The sequence below is a fragment of the Bufo bufo genome, chromosome 2, assembly GCF_905171765.1.
Source record: "Bufo bufo chromosome 2, aBufBuf1.1, whole genome shotgun sequence".
Classification (NCBI taxonomy): Eukaryota; Metazoa; Chordata; class Amphibia; order Anura; family Bufonidae; genus Bufo; species Bufo bufo.
Genome location: NC_053390.1, coordinates 162545439 through 162565375, shown reverse-complemented (window position 1 = coordinate 162565375; position 19937 = coordinate 162545439). Strand labels below are relative to the sequence as shown.

The window sequence follows — 19937 nt, the reverse complement described above, 5'->3', positions numbered from 1 at the left end:
CACACAACCCTTTGCGGACACAGGGTGAAGAAAGAAAAATCATTTTTAAATAAAAAAAATAAATAAATAAAAATTTACCTTCTAAGTGCCAGCGTTCTACGTAGGAACCCCTAGGTCCGCATTGTAACAATATTGCGGCCCTGAGATTGCTCCTTATTATAGTCTCTCTTGAAGCGGTCCCGCATTGACCGCCACCGAGTGGTAACCTTGTCCACTGTTGAAAAATAAAAATAAATGGTTAATGTAATTATATTATTGTTGACTAGGTTTAACATTATACATGAGTTATAGCTGTACTTACCACATTCTTTCTGATCCACCACAGAGAGATCCTCCCAGCCACTGAACAAAGATTCTGCAATCTCCCTCCAGAGCCACTGGGTCAGATGGTGGTCAGCATGGTGGCGGTCGGTGTGGTCCCATAATGCGGGACGCACCTCCACCAGCTGGATAAGGAGTTCATTGTCACTGGTACGGACAACTAACTCCCTATCTTTCCCGGTGGAGACTCTGAAACCCTTGAAGAAAAAAGAAAAAGATACATTAAATAATGTACGAATGAAAAATTATTTTCTCGCCCATATTCATTGGGGGACACAGAGACCGTGGGTATAGCTATGTCCTCTAGGAGGCGTTGACACTAGTAAAAGTTGTTAGCTCCTCCCCTGGCAGCTATACCCCCTCCAGCCTGGAGAGAGAGCTTCCGTTTTTTCTAGTGTCAATAGGAGGCAGACCTCCCTGCTCTGCAGGGATCTCCTGAAGATTTTTTATTTTAGTTTATTTTTTTCCTTCTTTTTCAGATGGGAAAACATGGACGCCTCGTCTCCCTGTTCTCCCGGGGTCGAGTTGCGCCAGTGGCGGTCATCCGCACTGCTGCCTCCCCCACAGAAGACAAGGTGGACCAGGGCAGCCTCGCTCCCTTGCATCCCGCCAGCCAAGGGGTCACCTAGGTCCGCCAAAGAGAAGACCCTCCCGCCATACCAGACTCCTGCCACTCCGGTGCCAGCTGCTGAGGTGACCCTGCTCGAAAAAGGTACCTTATGGGCCCACTTAGGGAGGGTGAAGAGAAGAGAAGGAAGATAGGTGAGTACGGGACTAGGTGAGTAGGTTAACCCCCTCCCTCCCCTTCATAAACACGGGCTTCATTTATCACTAGCCCAGCTTCCAACAGTTTTCCTTCCCTCCCCCTCTGTTCCGTTGATATTCGGGCACATAAGGGGGTTAATGGCCAGGTCCCCGCAGGCATTATTATATTATACAGGGGGCTCCGTGCGCAACGGTCAGATGCAGAGTGCCTGCGCAGCTCGCTGACACAGGGGTCATTTGGTTGATAACTTCTGCTCCCTTGTGATATTCATCCCTGGAAGCGGGCGCCTAAGTGCACACCGCTCCAGGAAGCTAACGCCCGCTTTGGATCGGACACCATATAATCTGTCCCCGCCTTCACTCCGGTCCGCGCTCCCACATGCGGGCGCATTTCTCCTGCGCCATTCAAAAGCGCTACCTGCGCTTACAGCGATGCTGCTGTGTGGTACGCGCCGGACCTTTCCACCTGCAAAATCTCTTTCTCGCTTTTCATTGGGGGACACAGCACCCACCCAGTATTGTTGTCCGGCCACAGTTGTGGCTGTTGCTGGTTAGAACCCTGTTGGGTCTTTTGACATGGTTGGTGTTCCACATGTTTTTCTCTTTGGTTGGCTTGCTTCTCCTACTGCTTGTACACAAACTGAAGCTCTCTCTCCAGGCTGGAGGGGGTATGGCTGCCAGGGGATGAGCTAACCGCTTTTACTAGTGTCAACGCCTCCTAGAGGACATAGCTATACCCACGGTTCCTGTGTCCCCCAATAAAGAGCGAGAAAGAGATTTTACAGGTAAGTTTTACAAAAATATTGTTTTAAAAACCTAAGTCTTTAATACTTACACGTCCCCGACCGCCACGGCCTCTCCCATGATATATATTGTGAAGAATGCAAATTTTGAGGAAAAAAAAAGACTCTAGGGTCAACAATGAGATAGTACTGTATGGGGAGTTGGGCCACAATGAGACATTATACTGTCTGGGGGCCACAATGAGACATTATACTGTCTGGGGACCACAATGAGACATTATACTGTCTGGGGGCCACAATGAGACATTATACTGTCTGGGGGCCACAATGACACATTATACTGTCTGGGGGCCACAATGACACATTATACTGTCTGGGGGCCACAATGACACATTATACTGTATGGGGGCCACAATGACATATTATACTGTATGGGGGCCACAATGACACATTATACTGTATGGGGGCCACAATGACACATTATACTGTATGGGGGCCACAAGGTGACATTATACGGTATGGGGGCCACAAGGTGACATTATACGGTATGGGTGTACACAGGGAGACATTGACGGCTGGGGCCAAGGTGACATTATACAAAAAGGGGGCAGTTCTGTCCAAGGTAACATTATACTGCATTGCGTGGTGGGGACAAGGAGACATATTTTCTGTATGGGGGTACACAGGGAGACATTGGCAGATGGGGCCAAAATGACATTATACTGCATGGGTGACATTATAAGGAGACATTTATACTGCATGCTGTCATGCTCGTACCCTACTTACCATTTCTTGTATTCTGTGGCGCCTTCTGGGCGGCCTGGGTCTGGCGCCTTTTTGGGATTCAGACATCTGTAGAGATATTATTGCAAAAGTTTGTTTTAGGCCTCATGCACACGACCGTTTATTTTTGCGGTCCGCAAAACGGATTTCCGTTGTTCCGTGACCCGTGACCGTTTTTTCTTCCGTGGGTCTTCCTTGATTTTTGGAGGATCCACGGACATGAAAAATGAAAAAAAAAACCAAGTCAAGTTTCCATTGAAAATGATAGGAAAAACAGACACGGATCACGGACACGGATCACGGACACGGATGACTATCTTGTGTGCATCCGTGATTTTTCACGGACCCATTGACTTGAATGGGTCCGTGAAATGTTGTCCATGAAAAAAATAGGACATTTTTCATGGACTGGAAAAACGGATCACCGACGCGGAAGCCAAACGGTGCATTTTCTGATTTTTCCACGGACCCATTGAAAGTCAATGGGTCCGCGAAAAAAAAACGGAAACGGAACAACGGCCGCGGATGCACACAACAGTCGTGTGCATGAGGCCTTAACATTAGTGTTGAGCAAACTTGTGTTTTAAGTTCGGCGTCTAAAGTTCGGGTTCGGGTTACCAAGTATCCCGTTATGGATTCCGCTACCACGGACCATAACAGAATTTAGAATCCATAACCGGATACTTCGATAACCCAAACCCGACCTTTAGACGCCGAACTTAAAACACAAGTTCGCTCAACACTACTTAACATGTGAAAAAACACATTGACATATATATCCCAATTTTTTTTTACTTACTTTTTGAAAGTTTTTGCGTTTGTGCAAATTGGACGATCTTTATTATACTTGTATTTGCTAAAAAAAATCAAAAAAAAAAATCATTCTATTATAAACATACATGAAATGTTTTGGATTTACAAAACTCTGATGTCTGCCCACCCCCATTGATTGCATTGCCATCTGCCTCCACCTGTACCATCTGCCCCCATTCTTTGCTAGATTTGACCCACCACACAAGTGCAATAATATGCAACCTATTTAATGCCCTAGGCAAAGTACTTCGGCCAAACCCACAATTTCCATCAACCATAAATCCTAGCCATCACTAGCCAACCCCCCACCACATAAACTAGCAATAATCAGCACCCTTTGAAATATCCAAACAAATAATCACACTCCTGCGCTCGTCAACGCTTGTAGTCTATAGGCCCACTATCACTGCCATATTTGCTCCACATGCAATAATTGTGCCCCTATTGAATGACCAGACCAACGTGTGTATAACTTCACGCACAGAATTTCCAACATCCATACCGCTGAACCATCTGACCAAACACAACCCCCCCCTCGCCATTTGACAATCGGACACCTATTACATGACCGCACCAACATTTCTGAAATAACCAGACGCACACAAAACCCCCAAGCCCACCATCTGCAACACTGCTATTGAATATGACCACTGACATCTTTCAGACCTATGCTCAATGAACAAAACCAACCGCCATGCCATTGCACCCACACCACGTCGCTGACGTCTGCAAAAACACGCCCATGCAAGTGCCATTATATGCCCACATGATAGATAGAAAGATTGTATGAAAATGTAAAGAAAGAAAGAAAGAAAGAAAGAAAAATAGAGAGAGAGAGAGAGAGAGAGAGAGAGAGAGAGAGAGAGACAGAAGTTTCATGTCTATACCTGTTGGTGAACTTGGGCATCCAAGATGGCCGCTGGGTTTGCAGGGGGAGGAGAAATGCAGGGGGAGTTTAATTCATTCAGAGCATGCTCAAATATTAAAGTTAAATGTAAACGGATCCGCTTCAGACGAAGCCATCACAGACGGATCCGTCTCCATTGACTTCAATTGTTAGTTCAGACAGATCCGTTTGGCTGCGCTTCGTCATGCGGACACCAAAACGCTGCAGGCAGCGTTTTGGTGTCCGCATCCAGAGCGGAATGGAGGCGGATCGGAGCCAAACTGATGCATTCTGAACAGATCCTTATCCATTCAGAATGCATTGGGGCTGAACTGATCCGTTTTGGGCCGCTAGTGAGAGCCCTGAAACGGATCTCACAAGTGTGAAAGTAGCCTTACATGACTTTTTATTCATATTTAATTTTATTTTTAGAGGGGTTAGGTGACCAATATAGCAGCAATCCTAGCATTATTATGTGTGGGTTAAATAACATGATGATTAGAGATGAGCGAATTTCATATTTTGAAATTCGTTCATGCTTCGTTTACTGGTAAGAGCAGAATTGCGTTATGGATTCCGTTACCACGGACCATAAGGCAATTCTTTGCCTTTAGAGGCATTCTGTTACTCATTCCGTCATAATAGAAGTCTATGGCCTGCATAACGGATCTGTCCCGTTTCCGTTATGCAGGGGAGTCCTCTTCTGCATAACAGAAACCAGACAGCTCCGTTATGCAGGCCATAAACTTCTATTATGACGGAATGAATAATGGAATGCCTCTAAACGCATTACGTTATGCCTTCCGTCATAGAATTGCGTTATGGTCCGTGGTAACGGAATCCATAATGCAATTCTGCTTTTACCACCAACGAAGCGCAAACGAATTTCATAACATGAAATTCGCTCATCCCTAATGATTATATTATAGTTCACAGCAATACTAATTATGTGTATCGTCCCTCGCTGCCATGATAACCCGCAATCATGTCATAGGTGGTTCATAGGGAGACAGATGAAGCCCGCTTCTTCACTATTGACCGTGGCATCTAAGGGGGTCACAGAGCCAGGATCCTGAATTGTAACACAGCCCAACTCCTCAGTGCACCTGCAGAATCATCATGGTGAAAATGTATGTCATGAATCATGCAGGCAGCTGCCCATGACTTAGGCCTCTTGCACATGACCGTATGGCTTTTTCAGTATTTTGCGGTCCGCAAAAAATACGGATGACGTCTGTATGCATTCCGTTTTTTGCGGAACAAAACAGCTGGCCCCTGAGAGAACAGTACTATCCTTGTCCGTTATGCGGAAATAATAGGACATGTTCTATCTTTGAACGGAACGGAAAAATGGAAGGCATACGGAATACCTTCTGTTTTTTTTGCGGATCCATTGAAATGAATGGTTCCGTATACGGAACGCAAAAAACGGAACGTAAACGGAAAAAAAAAAACGTTTGTGTGCAAGAGGCCTTACATGTTTGTCATGGGTAGAGTTGAGCGGACAACTTGATGTTCGGGTTCGGCCGAACTTGAGAAAAATTTTCGAGTTCGGGACCCGAACTTGACCCCGAACTTTTGAGCACTAAAATGGCTGTAAAAATTTCATGGAAAGGGCTAGAGGGCTGCAAATGGCATCAAAATGTGGTTAAGAGCATGGCAAGTGCTCTGCAAACAAATGTGGATAGGGAAATGACTTTAAATAACATAAAATAGGTAAAAATAAAAAATAATAATCTTGATCTATGAGGACGAGGTCCATATGGAGTAGGAGGTTGAGGAGGCGGTGGATGTGGCGGTGTCGGTGGAAGTGGAGGAGGTAGCCTACACTGCTTTTTTGTTTTAAATTTTATTTTTAAAATTAGGGTACACCCCAAAACATTGGAAAATGTAACCTGTGATAACCCCCTCCAGTCGTGCTAAACACACGTTCAGGCAATACACTGGCTCCAGGGCAGGCCAGCACCTCCAAGGAGTAAAGGGCAAGCTCAGGCCATGTGCCCAATTTGGAGACCCAGAAGTTGCAGGGGCTGACCCGTCAGTCAGTTCGTGTAGGCGTGTGCACACTTACTGCCCCACCATGTCGCACGTCCCCGTGATGTTCACGATCCAATTTGATATCTGCTCTATCAACTTTCGATGTTCTTTTATGCGCCTACCATGGTGATCATGGGTGGCGGAGAATCAGGGTTCCAGGCCAGAGAGGGAGCGTGAGAAAGAGAGACCACATCCAAGGGAGGATTCATTTTTTCAAATTTAAAATTATAGAGTTGAAATATGGGAGAAATTATTAAAGCATAAAAGTGTGACAACTTTTCAAAGTTTAAGCATTGAATGTAAGGTTGTGGTGCGCATTAATTACTGAATAATTTATAAAATTTTATTCCCTGTCACCTATGCATAGCAGGTGTTTATTCACGTCTAAAATTGTATGTCAACCCAAGAATGTAACAGAAAAATTATTGAAATTTATTAAGCTGTCAACTAGGTAGAGGAGGGGTATATTACACCCAAAAATTGGTGAATTTCACCCAAAAATGTAACTGACAATTTTTTTTTTAACCAGTCTACTAGGTATAGCAGTGGTACATCACACCCGAAAATTGGTGAATTTCACCGGAAAATGTAACTGACAATTTTTATATATTTTTTTAGTCTACTAGGTATAGGAGTGGTACATCACACCCAAAAATTGGTGAATTTCACCAGAATATATAACTGACAAATTATTATTATTTTTTAACGGTCTACTAGGTATAGCAGTGGTACTATACACACCAAAATTGGTGAATTTCACCCGAAAATGTAACTGACAAAATAGTGAAATGATATAAAATAAAATCCGTACAAAAAAAAAATTTATTTATGAGGTGGAGTTCCATATGGAGTAGGAGTTTGAGGAGGCAGTGGACATAGCGGAGTAGGAGGAAGAGCGGCGGTGGAGGAGGACGAGGTAGCCAACACAGGTTTTTGGTTTTAATTATTATTATTTTTTTAATTAGGGTACACTCTAAAAGAGTGTGCAATATCCAAAATACAAGAATGAGCAATTGCGCTGCAGTATAACAATGGCTGGTTAGTGTCGGTATACATGTCTATTCTGCACAAAGTACGGACAAGTCCTTAAGGGATCCATGCCCGGTTCATTTTAATGAACGTGAGCTTGTCCACATTGGCTGTGGACAGGCGGCTGCGCTTGTCTGTGATGACGCCCCCTGCCGTGCTAAACACATGTTCAGATAATACACTGGCTCCAGGGCAGGCCAGCACCTCCAAGGCATAAAGGGCAAGCTCAGGCCATGTGCCCAATTTGGAGACCCAGAAGTTGAAGGGGGCAGACCCGTCATTCAGTACGTGTAGGCGTGTGCACACATACTGCTTCACCATGTTGGTGAAATGCTGCCTCCTGCTAAGATGTTCCAAATCAGCTGGTGGTGCTGGTTGTTGTGGCGTGCTGACAAAGCTTTTCCACATTTCGGCCATGCTAACCCTGCCTTCTGAGGTGCTGGCGGTGCCCCAGCTGCGTTGCCGACCTCTTCCTCTGCCTTCGCCTTGTGCTTCCACTGTGCCCCCGCTGTCAGGTGGGAATGCCACTAGCAGCGCGTCTACCAGCGTGCGCTTGTACTCGCGCATCTTACGATCACGCTCCAGTGACGGAATTAAGGACGGTACGTTGTCCTTGTAATGGGGATCCAGCAGCGTGGCCACCCAGTAATCAGCACAAGTTAGAATGTGGGCAACTCGGCGGTCGTTGCGGAGACACTGCAGCATGTAATCGCTCATGTGTGCCCGCCTGCCCTGAGGCAACGAAAAGCTGTCCTCTGTGGGAGGTGTATCGTCTTTGTCCTCTGTATCCCCCCATCCACGCACCAGTGATGGCCATGAGCTGGTCTGGGTGCCACCCTGCTGTGAACATGGTTCCTCCTCCTCCTCCACCTCATCATTCTCCAGAACTGTGCCCTGGCTGGACAATTGTGTACCTGGCGTTTGTGGGTGCAGGAACCCACCCTCGGAGCCACTTGGGAATGACTGGCCGGAAACCCTACGAAATGATCCCTCTTTCTCCTCCTCCTCCTGTGCCACATCCTCTTCCATCATCGCCAGGAGCGTTTTTTCAAGGAGGCATAGAAGTGGGATAGTAACGCTGAGAACGGCGTTATAGGCACTGGCCATGTTGGTGGAGTACTCGAAACAGCGCAACAAGGAACACAGGTATCGCATGGAGGCCCAGTCATTGGTGGCGAAGTGGTGCTGTTCCGCCGAGCGACTCACCCGTGCATGCTGCAGCTGAAACTCCACTATCACCTGCTGCTGCTCGCACAGTCTGGCCAGCATGTGCAAGGTGGAGTTCCACCTTGTGGGCACGTCGCACATGAGGCTGTGAGCGGGAAGGCCTAAGTTATGCTGCAGCGCTGACAGGCGAGCAGCAGCAGGCTGAGAACGCCGAAAGCGCGCACAGATGGCCCGAACTTTATGCAGCAGCTCTGACATATCGGGGTAATTTTTAAGGAATCTCTGCACCACCAAATTCAGCACATGCGCCAGGCAATGGATGTGCGTCAAACCGGCTAGTCCCAGAGCTGCTAAGAGATTTCGCCCATTATTGCACACCACCAGGCCCGGCTTGAGGCTGACTGGCACAAACCACTCATCGGTCTGTTGTTCAAGGCCCATCCACAGCTCCTGCGCAGTGTGGGGTTTGTCCCCCAAACAGATAAGTTTTAAAACTGCCTGCTGTCGTTTACCCCTGGCTGTGCTGAAGGTGTTATGCTGACAGGATGAGGAGCTGGTAGAGGATGAGGAAGCAGAGTAGGAAGAGGAAATAACAGGAGGCAAACTGAAGCGCCCTGCAATCCTCGGTGGTGGAAGGACATGCGCCAAACTGCTATCCGCCTCAGGCCCAGCCGCCACTGCATTTACCCAGTGAGCTGTTATGGAGATATAACGACCCTGACCGTGCTTACTGGTCCACGTAACCGTAGTCAGGTGCACCTTGCCACAGATGGCGTTGCGCAGTGCACACCTGATTTTGTCCCTTACTTGGTTGTGCAGGGAAGGGATGGCTCGCCTTGAAAAGTAGTGGCGGCTGGGCACGACGTACTGTGGGACAGCCACCGCCATAAGGCCTTTAAAACTATCCGTCTCCACCAGACGGAATGACAGCATTTCAAAGGCCAATAATTTAGAAATGCTGGCATTCAGGGCTAGGGATCGCGGGTGGGTAGTACTTCCTCTTCCTCTCCAGCGTTTGGGAGAAGGAGAGCTGAACGCTTCCGTGGGACATTGTGGAGATGCTTGGTGACCCAGGTGTTGCTGGCAGATCCTCTGTTTACGGGGTGGCAGGTGGCACTGTCACTCCAGAGCAGGATGAAGAGGCCGAGACTGCAGCAGAAGAGACCTTTCTTGGTTTTTGAGGTGTCTACTCCACTGCAGCTTGTGCTTTGCACTTAAATGCCTGGTCATGCAGGTTGTGCTCAGGTTGAGAACGTTTATGCCTCGCTTCAGGCTCTGATTGCACAGCGTGCAAACCACTCGTGTCTTGTCGTCAGCACATTGTCTGAAGAACTGCCACGCCAGGGAACTCCTTGGAGCTGGCTTTGGTGTGCTCGGTCCCTTGCTGCAGTGGGCAGTAGCAGGCGTACTGTCTAGAGGACGGCCGCTCCGCTTTTGCACCCTGCTCCCTCTTCTGCTGTGCTGGTGGCTCTGTGCGACCACCGCCTCTTCCTCCGAACTACATAGGTCACTCGCATGACCTTGATTCCATGTGGGGTCGAGGACCTCAACGTCCTCCACATCATCTTCCACCCAGTCTTCACCCCTGCCTTCCTGCACACTTTCGAAAGCCCTAGCAGTTGGCACCTGTGTTTCGTCATCATCCGAGACGTGCTGCGATGGTCCTCCCATGTACTTATCTTAAAAGATAAGTGGTTGGGCATCGGTGCACTCAATCTCTTCCACTTCTGGGGCAGGGCTAGGTGGATGGCCCTGGGAAACCCTGCTAACAGAGTCATCAAAAAGCAGAAGAGACTGCTGCATGACTTGGGGCTCAGACTGCTTGGCTGATTTGCAAGGGGGTGAGGTGAAAGGCTGATGGACATCGGCTGCAGGTGCCAACTGTGGTCTTTCAGCAGGAGACTGGGTGGGAGACAATGTGAAGGAACTGGATCCACTGTCAGCAACCCAATCTACTATCGCCTGTACTTGTTCAGGCCTCACCATTGGTAGAGCCGCATTAGGCCCGACCAAATACCGCTGCAGGTTCTGTCGCCTACTCGGACCTGAGGAAGGGATTTCACTTGTGCGTGTAGCTGGCACAGATCGACCACGTCCTCTCCCAGCAGCACCACAACCTGGGCCACGTCCCTTATTTGACGCTCTCCTTATTTCTCGAATTTAGGATCTTTCCCTAAATGGGTGTTTAATTAATAGTAGAATAGAACGACAATATGTAAAGGGTGTATCTCACATGGCCTGAACCAGACTAGGCCTGAATTAAAGATTTCTTTGCCGAAAATGGCTGTATTTCAAATGCCTGAATCAAACCCCTGTATGTAGAGGTTGTATCTCACATGGCCTGACCCACTGTAGGCCTGAATTCAATATTGGAGCACCAAATGGCGGTATTTCAAATCTCAGAACCTAACCCAAATGTATTCAGGGTGTATCTCACAATGACATATGCAGCAAAGGCTGCCAAATAAGCTTTTGCCCAAACAGGTGTTTGTTTAATAACTCAATATGGCAGCGGTATATAACCCAGGAATTTCAAACTTGCTTATGCTGCAAGGCCTGAAATATTGTGTATTTTGCCCCAAAAAGGGTGCTTTATTAATGAAATAATATAAGCCCTGTATATACAGGATGTATCTCACACGGCCTGACCCACTGTAGGCCTGAATTCAATATTGGTGCACCAAATGGCGGTATTTCAAATGCCTGAATCAAACCCCTGTATGTAAAGGGTGTATCTCACACGGCCTGAACCACTGTAGGCCTGAATTAAATATTGGTGCACCAAATGGCGGTATTTCAAATCTCTGATTCTAACCCAAATGTATTAAGGGTGTATCTTACAATTACATCTGCATCAAAGGCTGCCAACTAAATTTTCTTTGCCCAAACGAGTGTTTGTTTAACAACTGAATTTGACAGCAGTATATAAGCCTGTAATTTCACACATGCTGATGCAGCAAGGCCTTAAAATACAGTTTTTTGGGCAAAAAAGTGTGTTGTTAAAACCCCAGAAAATGATGGGTGTATTTCTAGCTTAAATTGCACACTGACTAATCCAGATGTTGTATATTGCTAAAAAAAATTGTGATTTTCAATGTCCCAAAAGCTCAGATGCAGTGCTGGTGCACTGAGCTTGCATAAAATGGCCGCCACCGCCGCCGCCCATCCTAACTAACAGACGGATAAAAGTAATTTTTTTTTGGTCAATGGGCTCAGGGCAGGGTAAAACGATAGTGCTCTGCACCCACACAACTATATCTATGTAGATCGCCGAGTTAGATTCTGTCCTATGCTCTCCCTGAAATCACAAGTCCAACAGCATCCTCTCCCTACACTTGTAACAGCAGAGTGACGTGCAGCGCTACGTGACTCAAGCTTATATAGAGCCTGGGTCACATGCTGCTCTGGCCAATCACAGTCATGCCATTAGTAGGCATGGCTGTGATGGCTTCTAAGGTCAGAGAAACGCTTGTTGATTGGCTGCTCTGCAGCCTTTCAAAAAGCACCGAACCCGAACTTTTACGGGAATGTTCGGGTTCGGGGTCCAAAAATCCTAAAGTTCGGTACGAACCCGAACTGCCTAGTCATGGGTTGCCAACGGGTTTAAATCCGATTAGTGACCACTGATGTACTCTACATATGACTTTGAACCTGTCTGAAACGGGCACTTGCCAGCTGGACACCATCGATAGCTGCTGCCAACGGATAACAGCTCTTGAATATTCTGGAAGCCCACATTTTTCCAGAACAATGAGAAAATTTCTGAGTTGCGCAAGTCAAGTGTAAGTGCGAGTACTGTAAAATGGATGCATCTAATGATAAACAGCAACTCAAGCATGAAGTGCTAAACCACGCATCTAAATATTTCCCATTTGTAATACCCACCACAGAGTTCCACGCTGCCCCTGAAGTGACACATCTTCTGCGAAGCAACTTGTAATATCCACCTCGGGATCCGCAAGAAAAGTACGAAAGTACGAAACAAATACGAAAAATCTAATCTCTGTTAAAATATGGAAAGACATACTTTAGCTAGTTAGAACATCAGGCATTGTGCAAGGTCTGCAGCAAAGTTCTGTATAGAGCAAAATAATTCAGGTAATCTGTTTGGAGCTGTGTAGTGTCAGGACATTGATGACTTCTCCTCAGGATAGGGCATCAATATCAGATTGGCGGGGGCCAACTCCTGGCATTCCAGTCAATTAGCTGCTGCTACAAATAAACAATGTGAAGAGGATGTAGCGCTAACAAAAGTACCGCCACCCCTCAAAAAAGCTGATAGGAAGTGGTGCCAGAAGATGGACCCCCACCAATCAGATACTGCTGCCTGTCCAGAGGATAGGTCATCAATATCATGAAAACGGAACAACCTCTTAATCAAGAACCTATTTTGAAATCTCAAAAGACAGAATTGAGATTTGAACTGGGGTTAGTCCGGGATGTGAAGAGAGGACGTCTGCACAGATATTTGTGGAAGAAGGGTATGTCTTATTATATGCAAGTGATATAACTACAGGTCACTTACAGTAGTACTGCTGACAGCACAGCTCTTGTGAGAACCATGGCTCCTGAGGAACCTGCAAGGAACAGTATGATGGAAAGATCTCTAAGGCCTTTTTCACACGAGCGTGACGGATAAGGTCCAAATGCGTTCAAAGAAACTCGCACCATTTTGCAAGCAACTTCAGTCAGTTTTGTCTGCGATTACGTTCAGTTTTTTCCACGTGAGTGCAATGCATTTTGATGTGTTTTTCACGTGCGTGATTAAAAAAAAAAAAAAAACCCTGAAGGTTTACGTACAACATCTCCTAGCAACCGTCAGTGAAAAACGCATTGTATCCAGACTTGCTTCCGGTTGCAATGAGTTTTTCACTCAAGCCAGATTCACTTCTGTGGGTCCAGGGCTGCGTGAAAAACGCAGAATATAGAACATGCTGCATTTTTCACGCAACGCAGAACTGATGCGTGAAAAAAAACGCTCATGTACACAGCCCCAGTGAAACGAATGGGTCAGGATTCAGTGCGGGTGCTATGCGTTTGCGTCACGCATTGCACCTGTGCGGAAAACTCGCTCGTGTGAAAGGGGCCTAATAGTTTTTCAAATCACTGTTCTTGCCATTTACACAGGCAATAAGAGTGGAGGAAAAAGGTGAAGTGACTGCTAACAAGTGTCTCTCTACGTCAGGGATCGGCAACCGTCGGCACTCCAGCTGCTGTGAAACTACAACTCCCAGCATGCACACTTGCTCGGCCGTTCTTTTAACTGCCATAGCAATGGAAGGAGGATTCCGGGAGTTGTAGTTTCAGAACAGCTGGAGTGCCGAAGGTTGCTGATCCCTGCTCTACATGTTACCTCAGCTACTTACAACTGATAATTGCATTCCTTCTACTAGATAACAAGTGAAACCTGTTTACGGTCCAAAAGGCTGGTGGCTTCCAGTGCCAGGAAAAGTACAGGTAGTGGCAGGTGTGTGCAGGGGATAAAATGGATCAACCAACTGTAACAAAGCATTTGCCATATTACACCTACTGTAGTAACAGAAAAGGAATGCGGAAATGTCAACTCCAAATGTGTACTATTCAGGGTTTTTTTCTCTGGTTAAAGCTTTTTTTTTTAAAGAAGGTATAGCAGGATTCAGATTTATACATGGCACAACATGCCTTATCTAGCAACTTGGTCTCAATAACGGCATTTTAACATTTATTTTCTTAACAGGATGGAAAAATGATACTTCGCTATACAAGCAGACACAATGATGTGCAGAAGATGTAGCAGAGTTAAACGCTTTGGCAAATACAACAGTACTTTATCAGACAGAGATTGGCAAGATTCAATTACTTCTGCTGAGAGCTGTTACATGCCATTTAAAGGGTCACTGAGCTTTCACAGGTCAGAGATATATCAAAGGTTTTCATCAGTGAGGGTCTGAGTGCTGAGACCCCCCATCAATCACATAGCACACTCTCCCCTCACTGCAGAAGACTGAATCAAGACAGACAATAGCCGTTCCATTGAGTCTGGTTCTCCGGCGGCAAGAAAGAGACAGTGATCAGGGGTGGAATGACCCTCCTCATGTCCGCCAGCCAGACACACTCACAGTTAATTAATACTGGGAGCGTCAAGGACTTATGTACTTGGCTGACGGCCACAGGTGCTCTCTCTCCTGACTCCAACTGTACTGCCATCCTGAGGCAACTGGAGTAGAAGAGAATGTGGCAGCTGGCACTGGCCACCACAGTGGGGCAGTCATTGTACTGTACTATGGTGTTTGGCTCTGCTGGGGCAGTGTTTTGTGCCGTAATACCGTATTGCTGGTCCCATCTACTTGTGTTTGCACTGCCTTCTGTCAATTTTTACTCACCTACAACATGGCCCTGGAAAAATCTAAAAATGGCCCCAATTTGAGTTCCCAGTCTGCCCCTGGGGGTGATATACGAGTGCTTCTCTCTCATTCTAGCACTCAGAACCCCACAAATCAAAATTCTTGCTATGTCTCTATGACATCTTAAAAGTTTTCTGAAAACTCAATGACCCTGTGAAATTTTGCTCTATAGCATCAGGCTCTAAAGAGCCCCTTTGTTACAAAGAGTGCAACTGACAAAGTAAGACCTTGTTCACATCATGATTGCCTTCATTTAATGTATACACTGGGAAAAGCGCCCAAGATATACCATAAACAGAAGCTGTGTGTCTCTATGCAGTGGCCTCCATCACCCAGATGTGTCATGAAAAGCTACTGATGTACACATTTTAAGCTGGTGGCGAACTCCACAGGATGCAATAGCATAGCTTACAACACTATTTCATACTTTTTTTGTGCTATACTGACCAAAGGGTGATGGGACACGGTTGTGTTGGTCAGGAGCTCACATACCAAATCGAAAAAACTCCAAAAACCTGACGTGGACAGACTCGAACAGCTTTCAATTTGTCGCCTTTAGTCTCGGACACCATGGTCACGACCATGCACCGACTTCAATGGTTACATATGGATGGTGGGAGCCACAATTGACCTTCTGTAAAGATTCTACTAGTTCAGTTGATCACTTGTGACTTTGTTCCACAGGGAAAATATTGAGATTGGACCACAGTCATCTCACAACTTTATTGCAACTCAAGGGCACATGTCGTGGAGCCCTAGGCTAAAGCCCCCACATATTTATCACTTCCATTGCCCCACACAGTCCTGAGGGGCAAGTGGCAAAGGCAGGTTCAAGACCACAATATCTGAGTGTCTAGCATTGCTTGGTAAACAACCAATTCAATGTGCATTAGGCTACATTCACACAACCGTATGAATGAGTCCCACGGGTGCGGACTTATTAATTTCTATGGGGCCGCAAAAGATGTGGACACACACCGTGTGCTGTCCGCATCCGTAGTGCTGTGCCGCAGCCCCGCAAAAAATAGAGAGCATGTCCTATTCTTGTTTGCAATGGTGGACAAGAAAAGGCATAGCGGCGGCGTGTGCGGTCCACAAATTGCGGGACGCACATGGGCCGGTATCCGTGTTTTGCAGATCCGCAAAACACCACATTCGTGTGAATGTGGCCTTAAAGGACATCTTCACATTTTACACCTTGTATAGGAAAAGGATAACCAAAACAAAAAGTAATGGAGACAGGTCTCCTAACAGTAGTTTCCTGTTCTTTAATCCAGGTGCAGCGTTTTGGCTAAAAGAAGCCTTTTTCAAGCATGGATAAAGAACAGGAATCTACTGTTAGGAGAGCTGTCTCCATTACTTTTTGTTTTTGTTTTGACCCGTACCCCGAAGGAGGCGTGCATCCACTATACTTTAATAGGGAGTGCTGTCCAAATTATTTTTCAAGATTGCATATAAAAAGTCAACTAACCAGCAACTTTGTGAATATGCTAGACCATTTTGTCTTGTACTGATCCTTACCTATATTCTGTATTAAAACCCACAGCTTCACTCACATTTCTGCTGATTGTAGCCAGAAACTGTAGACGAGCTTGTTGTCAGGCCCATCCTTAGGATCTGTTCATGCTGCCATCTGAGGCTTGGGTTCTGTCACATATGATAATTTAATACCGTATGGCCAACCTGGCTGAGAGATGCAACTTCTATTATGAACAGAGGCCACAATGCACATGGGAATACAGCCTTTCCTACATCACGGTTGGGCCTGGTCACTTGATGTTCCTTGGGCCCACTGGAGGAAATTATTCTCGAGGCCTAAAGGTGGCTTTAGATGGGCAATAATCAGGCAGATTATCAGGAACTCGTTCCCGACAATCTGCCCATCTAAAGTTGCAGCCGATCACCCAATGAACGAGCCAGGTATAACTGTCGTTCCTGCAGACACCTAAATTATCGTTTCTGGGCAGCAGATCATGCTGTCTAAACAGCACCCTGCTGCCCAGAATCAAAGCAGCTGTATGAGGACAAGCGATAGCAGCAGCGACCACTCGTCCTGATACTGTGGAGTGATCGCTGCATATAAATGAGCAGCTGATTGTCAGGAAGGAACGTTTCTTTCTCAATAATCTGCTTCTTCTCAGCCTGTCTAAATGCACCTTAACTCATATATCATTAATAAGGTCTAATAGGTTTTGTAGTAATAATAGACCCTAGTGATAGGTAATTGGGTCCAAAAGGCAGTCAAACATTTTTTATTCTCCTGAACCATTGGGGCCCACTATGGTACCAGAGACTGGGTCCACTGGAAGATTCTCTGGTGGGCCAGGCCTAATTCAGTTCTGAACTATTATATGGGTGTAACTGTTAAATACAAAAATTACACAACTTTCTCTGTAGGTTACCTCTATTGTAATGACTACAGATGAACTCCGTTTCTGAGCAAAAGAATGAGCAATTCAGCTCTTGAGGCACAAAAGTCAACCTGTAGATAAATTTACTGGTACAGTTAAAATGCTTCACCCCTGGGGGCTTTTTGGGCAGAACCCCTAAGCGGGATGTATGTATATTCACCAACTACTTTGATCCTTGTTTGACATGGGTCACCTGGCTGCAGTGGTGACCTGCCCCCCATGCGTCACGTGACCTAGTGACATGACGCATAGATGACACGTCACTGCTGCGGCCAGTCATTGACTGCTTTGGCCACATGACCCACGTCAAACAAGATGTTGACAGGCGGGGAGCAGAGTGCGGAGAACAGGTAAGTATGCTTCCCTCCACATGTCTGGCAACATCAGGTCATCGGCCCAAAAGGCCCCCCAGGTGTGAAAAACACCTGTAAAGTACTGAAATAAGATCTGCATTGCACAAACACTAAGACTTCGCGCAACGGCATATCCATGTTTTCCAAGTGGAATATTCAATGTTCAGTTCAAACAATCTTGTTTAGGTACAGGCAAAGTGCCCTCTTCGGTTTCCCATTGGCATAAATATAAGGTGGAACTTGAAATGAAACATACTGATGTGCCAAATAGGGAAGTAACTCATTGGGCTGTATTTTGCAAAAGAGATGAATAAACGAATTTAGTGATCTGCAGAACGGTAGCATGAAGAGTATATTGCACCACCACAGCTCCAAAGCCTTTGTAGAAGCCCAGCATCCCTTCCTCTCGCCTTATAGTATTGATACAGTCTCTCATTCCCTCATATTGAGTGTTAATAGGCACCACTTCATAACCAAGGTCTGTATTATCAATTATTGTGCGTGTTCCTTGAATGTGAAGGCGGTGCATGACTGTCTCGAGAGGAAACAGTAGGACGTCAGCGCACAGGCTTGCAGCAAAATTAGCTATGAGTTCTGGGAAATAATTTTCTAAAATGTTTTGGGCCGTGCTGGCTCCATCACTTGGAATTTGGGCAGGATTCTTCTTCTTCTTTATGAAGAATAAAACACATTTCTGAACGACAGAGCTGACTATGTAATGCAGCACACCATGGAGGACTGTAGGAAACATCAGAACAAGAAGCGGCAGCAAACGCTTGCTGTGAGGCACACCAAGTCCCATAACTCTTCCAATTCCTTCTTTTAGGCAATCTAAAATTCCAGGATTGTCATGGATGATCTCGCTCTGTAAGAGATTTACAACACTGTTGCTTTAGTATCTTATGTGTTTGCCGCATGTATACAATGCCCAATACGTTGCCCCTGGTTGAAGACTATAGACTTACTCTAGCAAATATCCAATTAGTTATGGTTGCAAAACAAGTACATCAACTACATGCTGCAAATGTGATCTGGAATCAAACCCAACAGCTACAGGATTTTATTATATATATATATATATATATATATATATATATATATATATATATATATATTTTATTTTTTTTCTATATCAATCATACTAGCGGTAGAGATCCGGCCGCTACCCGGCAAATATGCAGACAATCGGCTAGGCAAAAAATGCTGTGTGCAGTGTTTTTTTGTCCACTTAAAACACGTGGCCACAGGTGTGAAAGAAACCTTAGGGTGGTTTCACATCCAACTTTTTTTTTTTCAGGAAAAAAACATATTTTTGTGACAAAATCAGAAGTGGAACCCGCAGGAAGGAGAAGTATACGTCATTCCTTCATATTGCTCATTCCCTTTGAATCTGTTTCGGGCTTTGAATTAAAAACTGCCACAAATACTGCAGCCGTTCTGCACAAAAAAAAAGCTGTGCATAACGCCCCACCTATGGGGTTTAATAAAGGCTACATATTACATCGATTTGCTCTTTGGGTATGGAGTTGGCTTACCTGTACAGTTTCAATAAGGCTTGCCGAATAGAAGGGAGTGGCAATTACATAGACTAATCTGCAAAAGATAAGCATCAGGTATGTAAAAGAATAAGGAAACAAGACAATTACAGAAAATCATAAATGTAGAGCTGCTCGGGACACCTGGTAAGACTTACCCTTTAAGAAGAAGATGTCCTCCGATTTGCCTGGGACTCCACTTGTGTGTAAGTTCCCTGAAACAATAAAGAAGACAACTTGAGCCATTTTCTCAGAAATGTAAGCAGAACCAGCTTATACCCACTGAGAAAACTATAAAATTCTGACCAAATAAGTTTTTAAAACTAGTCTATGAGAGGGAACACTTATACAATAAGCTATACTCCCCTCATATCTTGCTTCTCCAGGGAAGCTGTTCTGGTCCCTGCTATCTGGAACGGATGGCATCCCGTTTACCTTCATGTGACCAATCTAGCCAAATCATTGGACTCAGTGGTCAAATGCTACTCCTGCACACATAGAACATAGAATGTGTCGGCAGATAAGAACCATTTGGCCCATCTAGTCTGCCCAATATACTGAATACTATGGATAGCCCCCGGCCCTATCTTATATGAAGGATAGCCTTATTCCTATCCCATGCATGCTTAAACCCCTTCACTGTATTTGCAGCTACCACTTCTGCAGGAAGGCTATTCCATACATCCACTACTCTCTCAGTAAAGTAATACT

General features: G+C 45.7%; 1 protein-coding gene and 2 long non-coding RNA genes across 3 annotated transcripts in view; 1 reads left to right on the top strand and 2 right to left on the bottom strand.

The window, feature by feature from the left end:
* The first annotated feature begins 1519 nt into the window (after positions 1-1519).
* On the top strand, positions 1520-14910 carry LOC120992565. The gene is made up of 3 exons (XR_005777002.1): positions 1520-1531; positions 10599-10613; positions 14784-14910. It is a non-coding gene; the product is annotated as an uncharacterized LOC120992565 (long non-coding RNA).
* Positions 14233-15915, bottom strand: LOC120992566. The gene is made up of 2 exons (XR_005777003.1): positions 15865-15915; positions 14233-15442 (listed from the first exon to the last, which is right to left on the bottom strand). It is a non-coding gene; the product is annotated as an uncharacterized LOC120992566 (long non-coding RNA).
* Positions 15916-16371: 456 nt separating this feature from the next.
* Positions 16372-19937, bottom strand: part of SLC25A46 (solute carrier family 25 member 46) — a 68988-nt gene continuing 65422 nt past the window's right edge. Inside the window, exons 6-8 of the mRNA XM_040421612.1 lie at positions 19385-19441; positions 19227-19284; positions 16372-18556 (exon numbers count right to left, since the gene is read on the bottom strand). Of these exons, the coding sequence (XP_040277546.1) occupies positions 17972-18556; positions 19227-19284; positions 19385-19441 (700 nt within the window). The 3' untranslated portion in view covers positions 16372-17971. The remainder of the gene's footprint in view (positions 18557-19226; positions 19285-19384; positions 19442-19937) is intronic.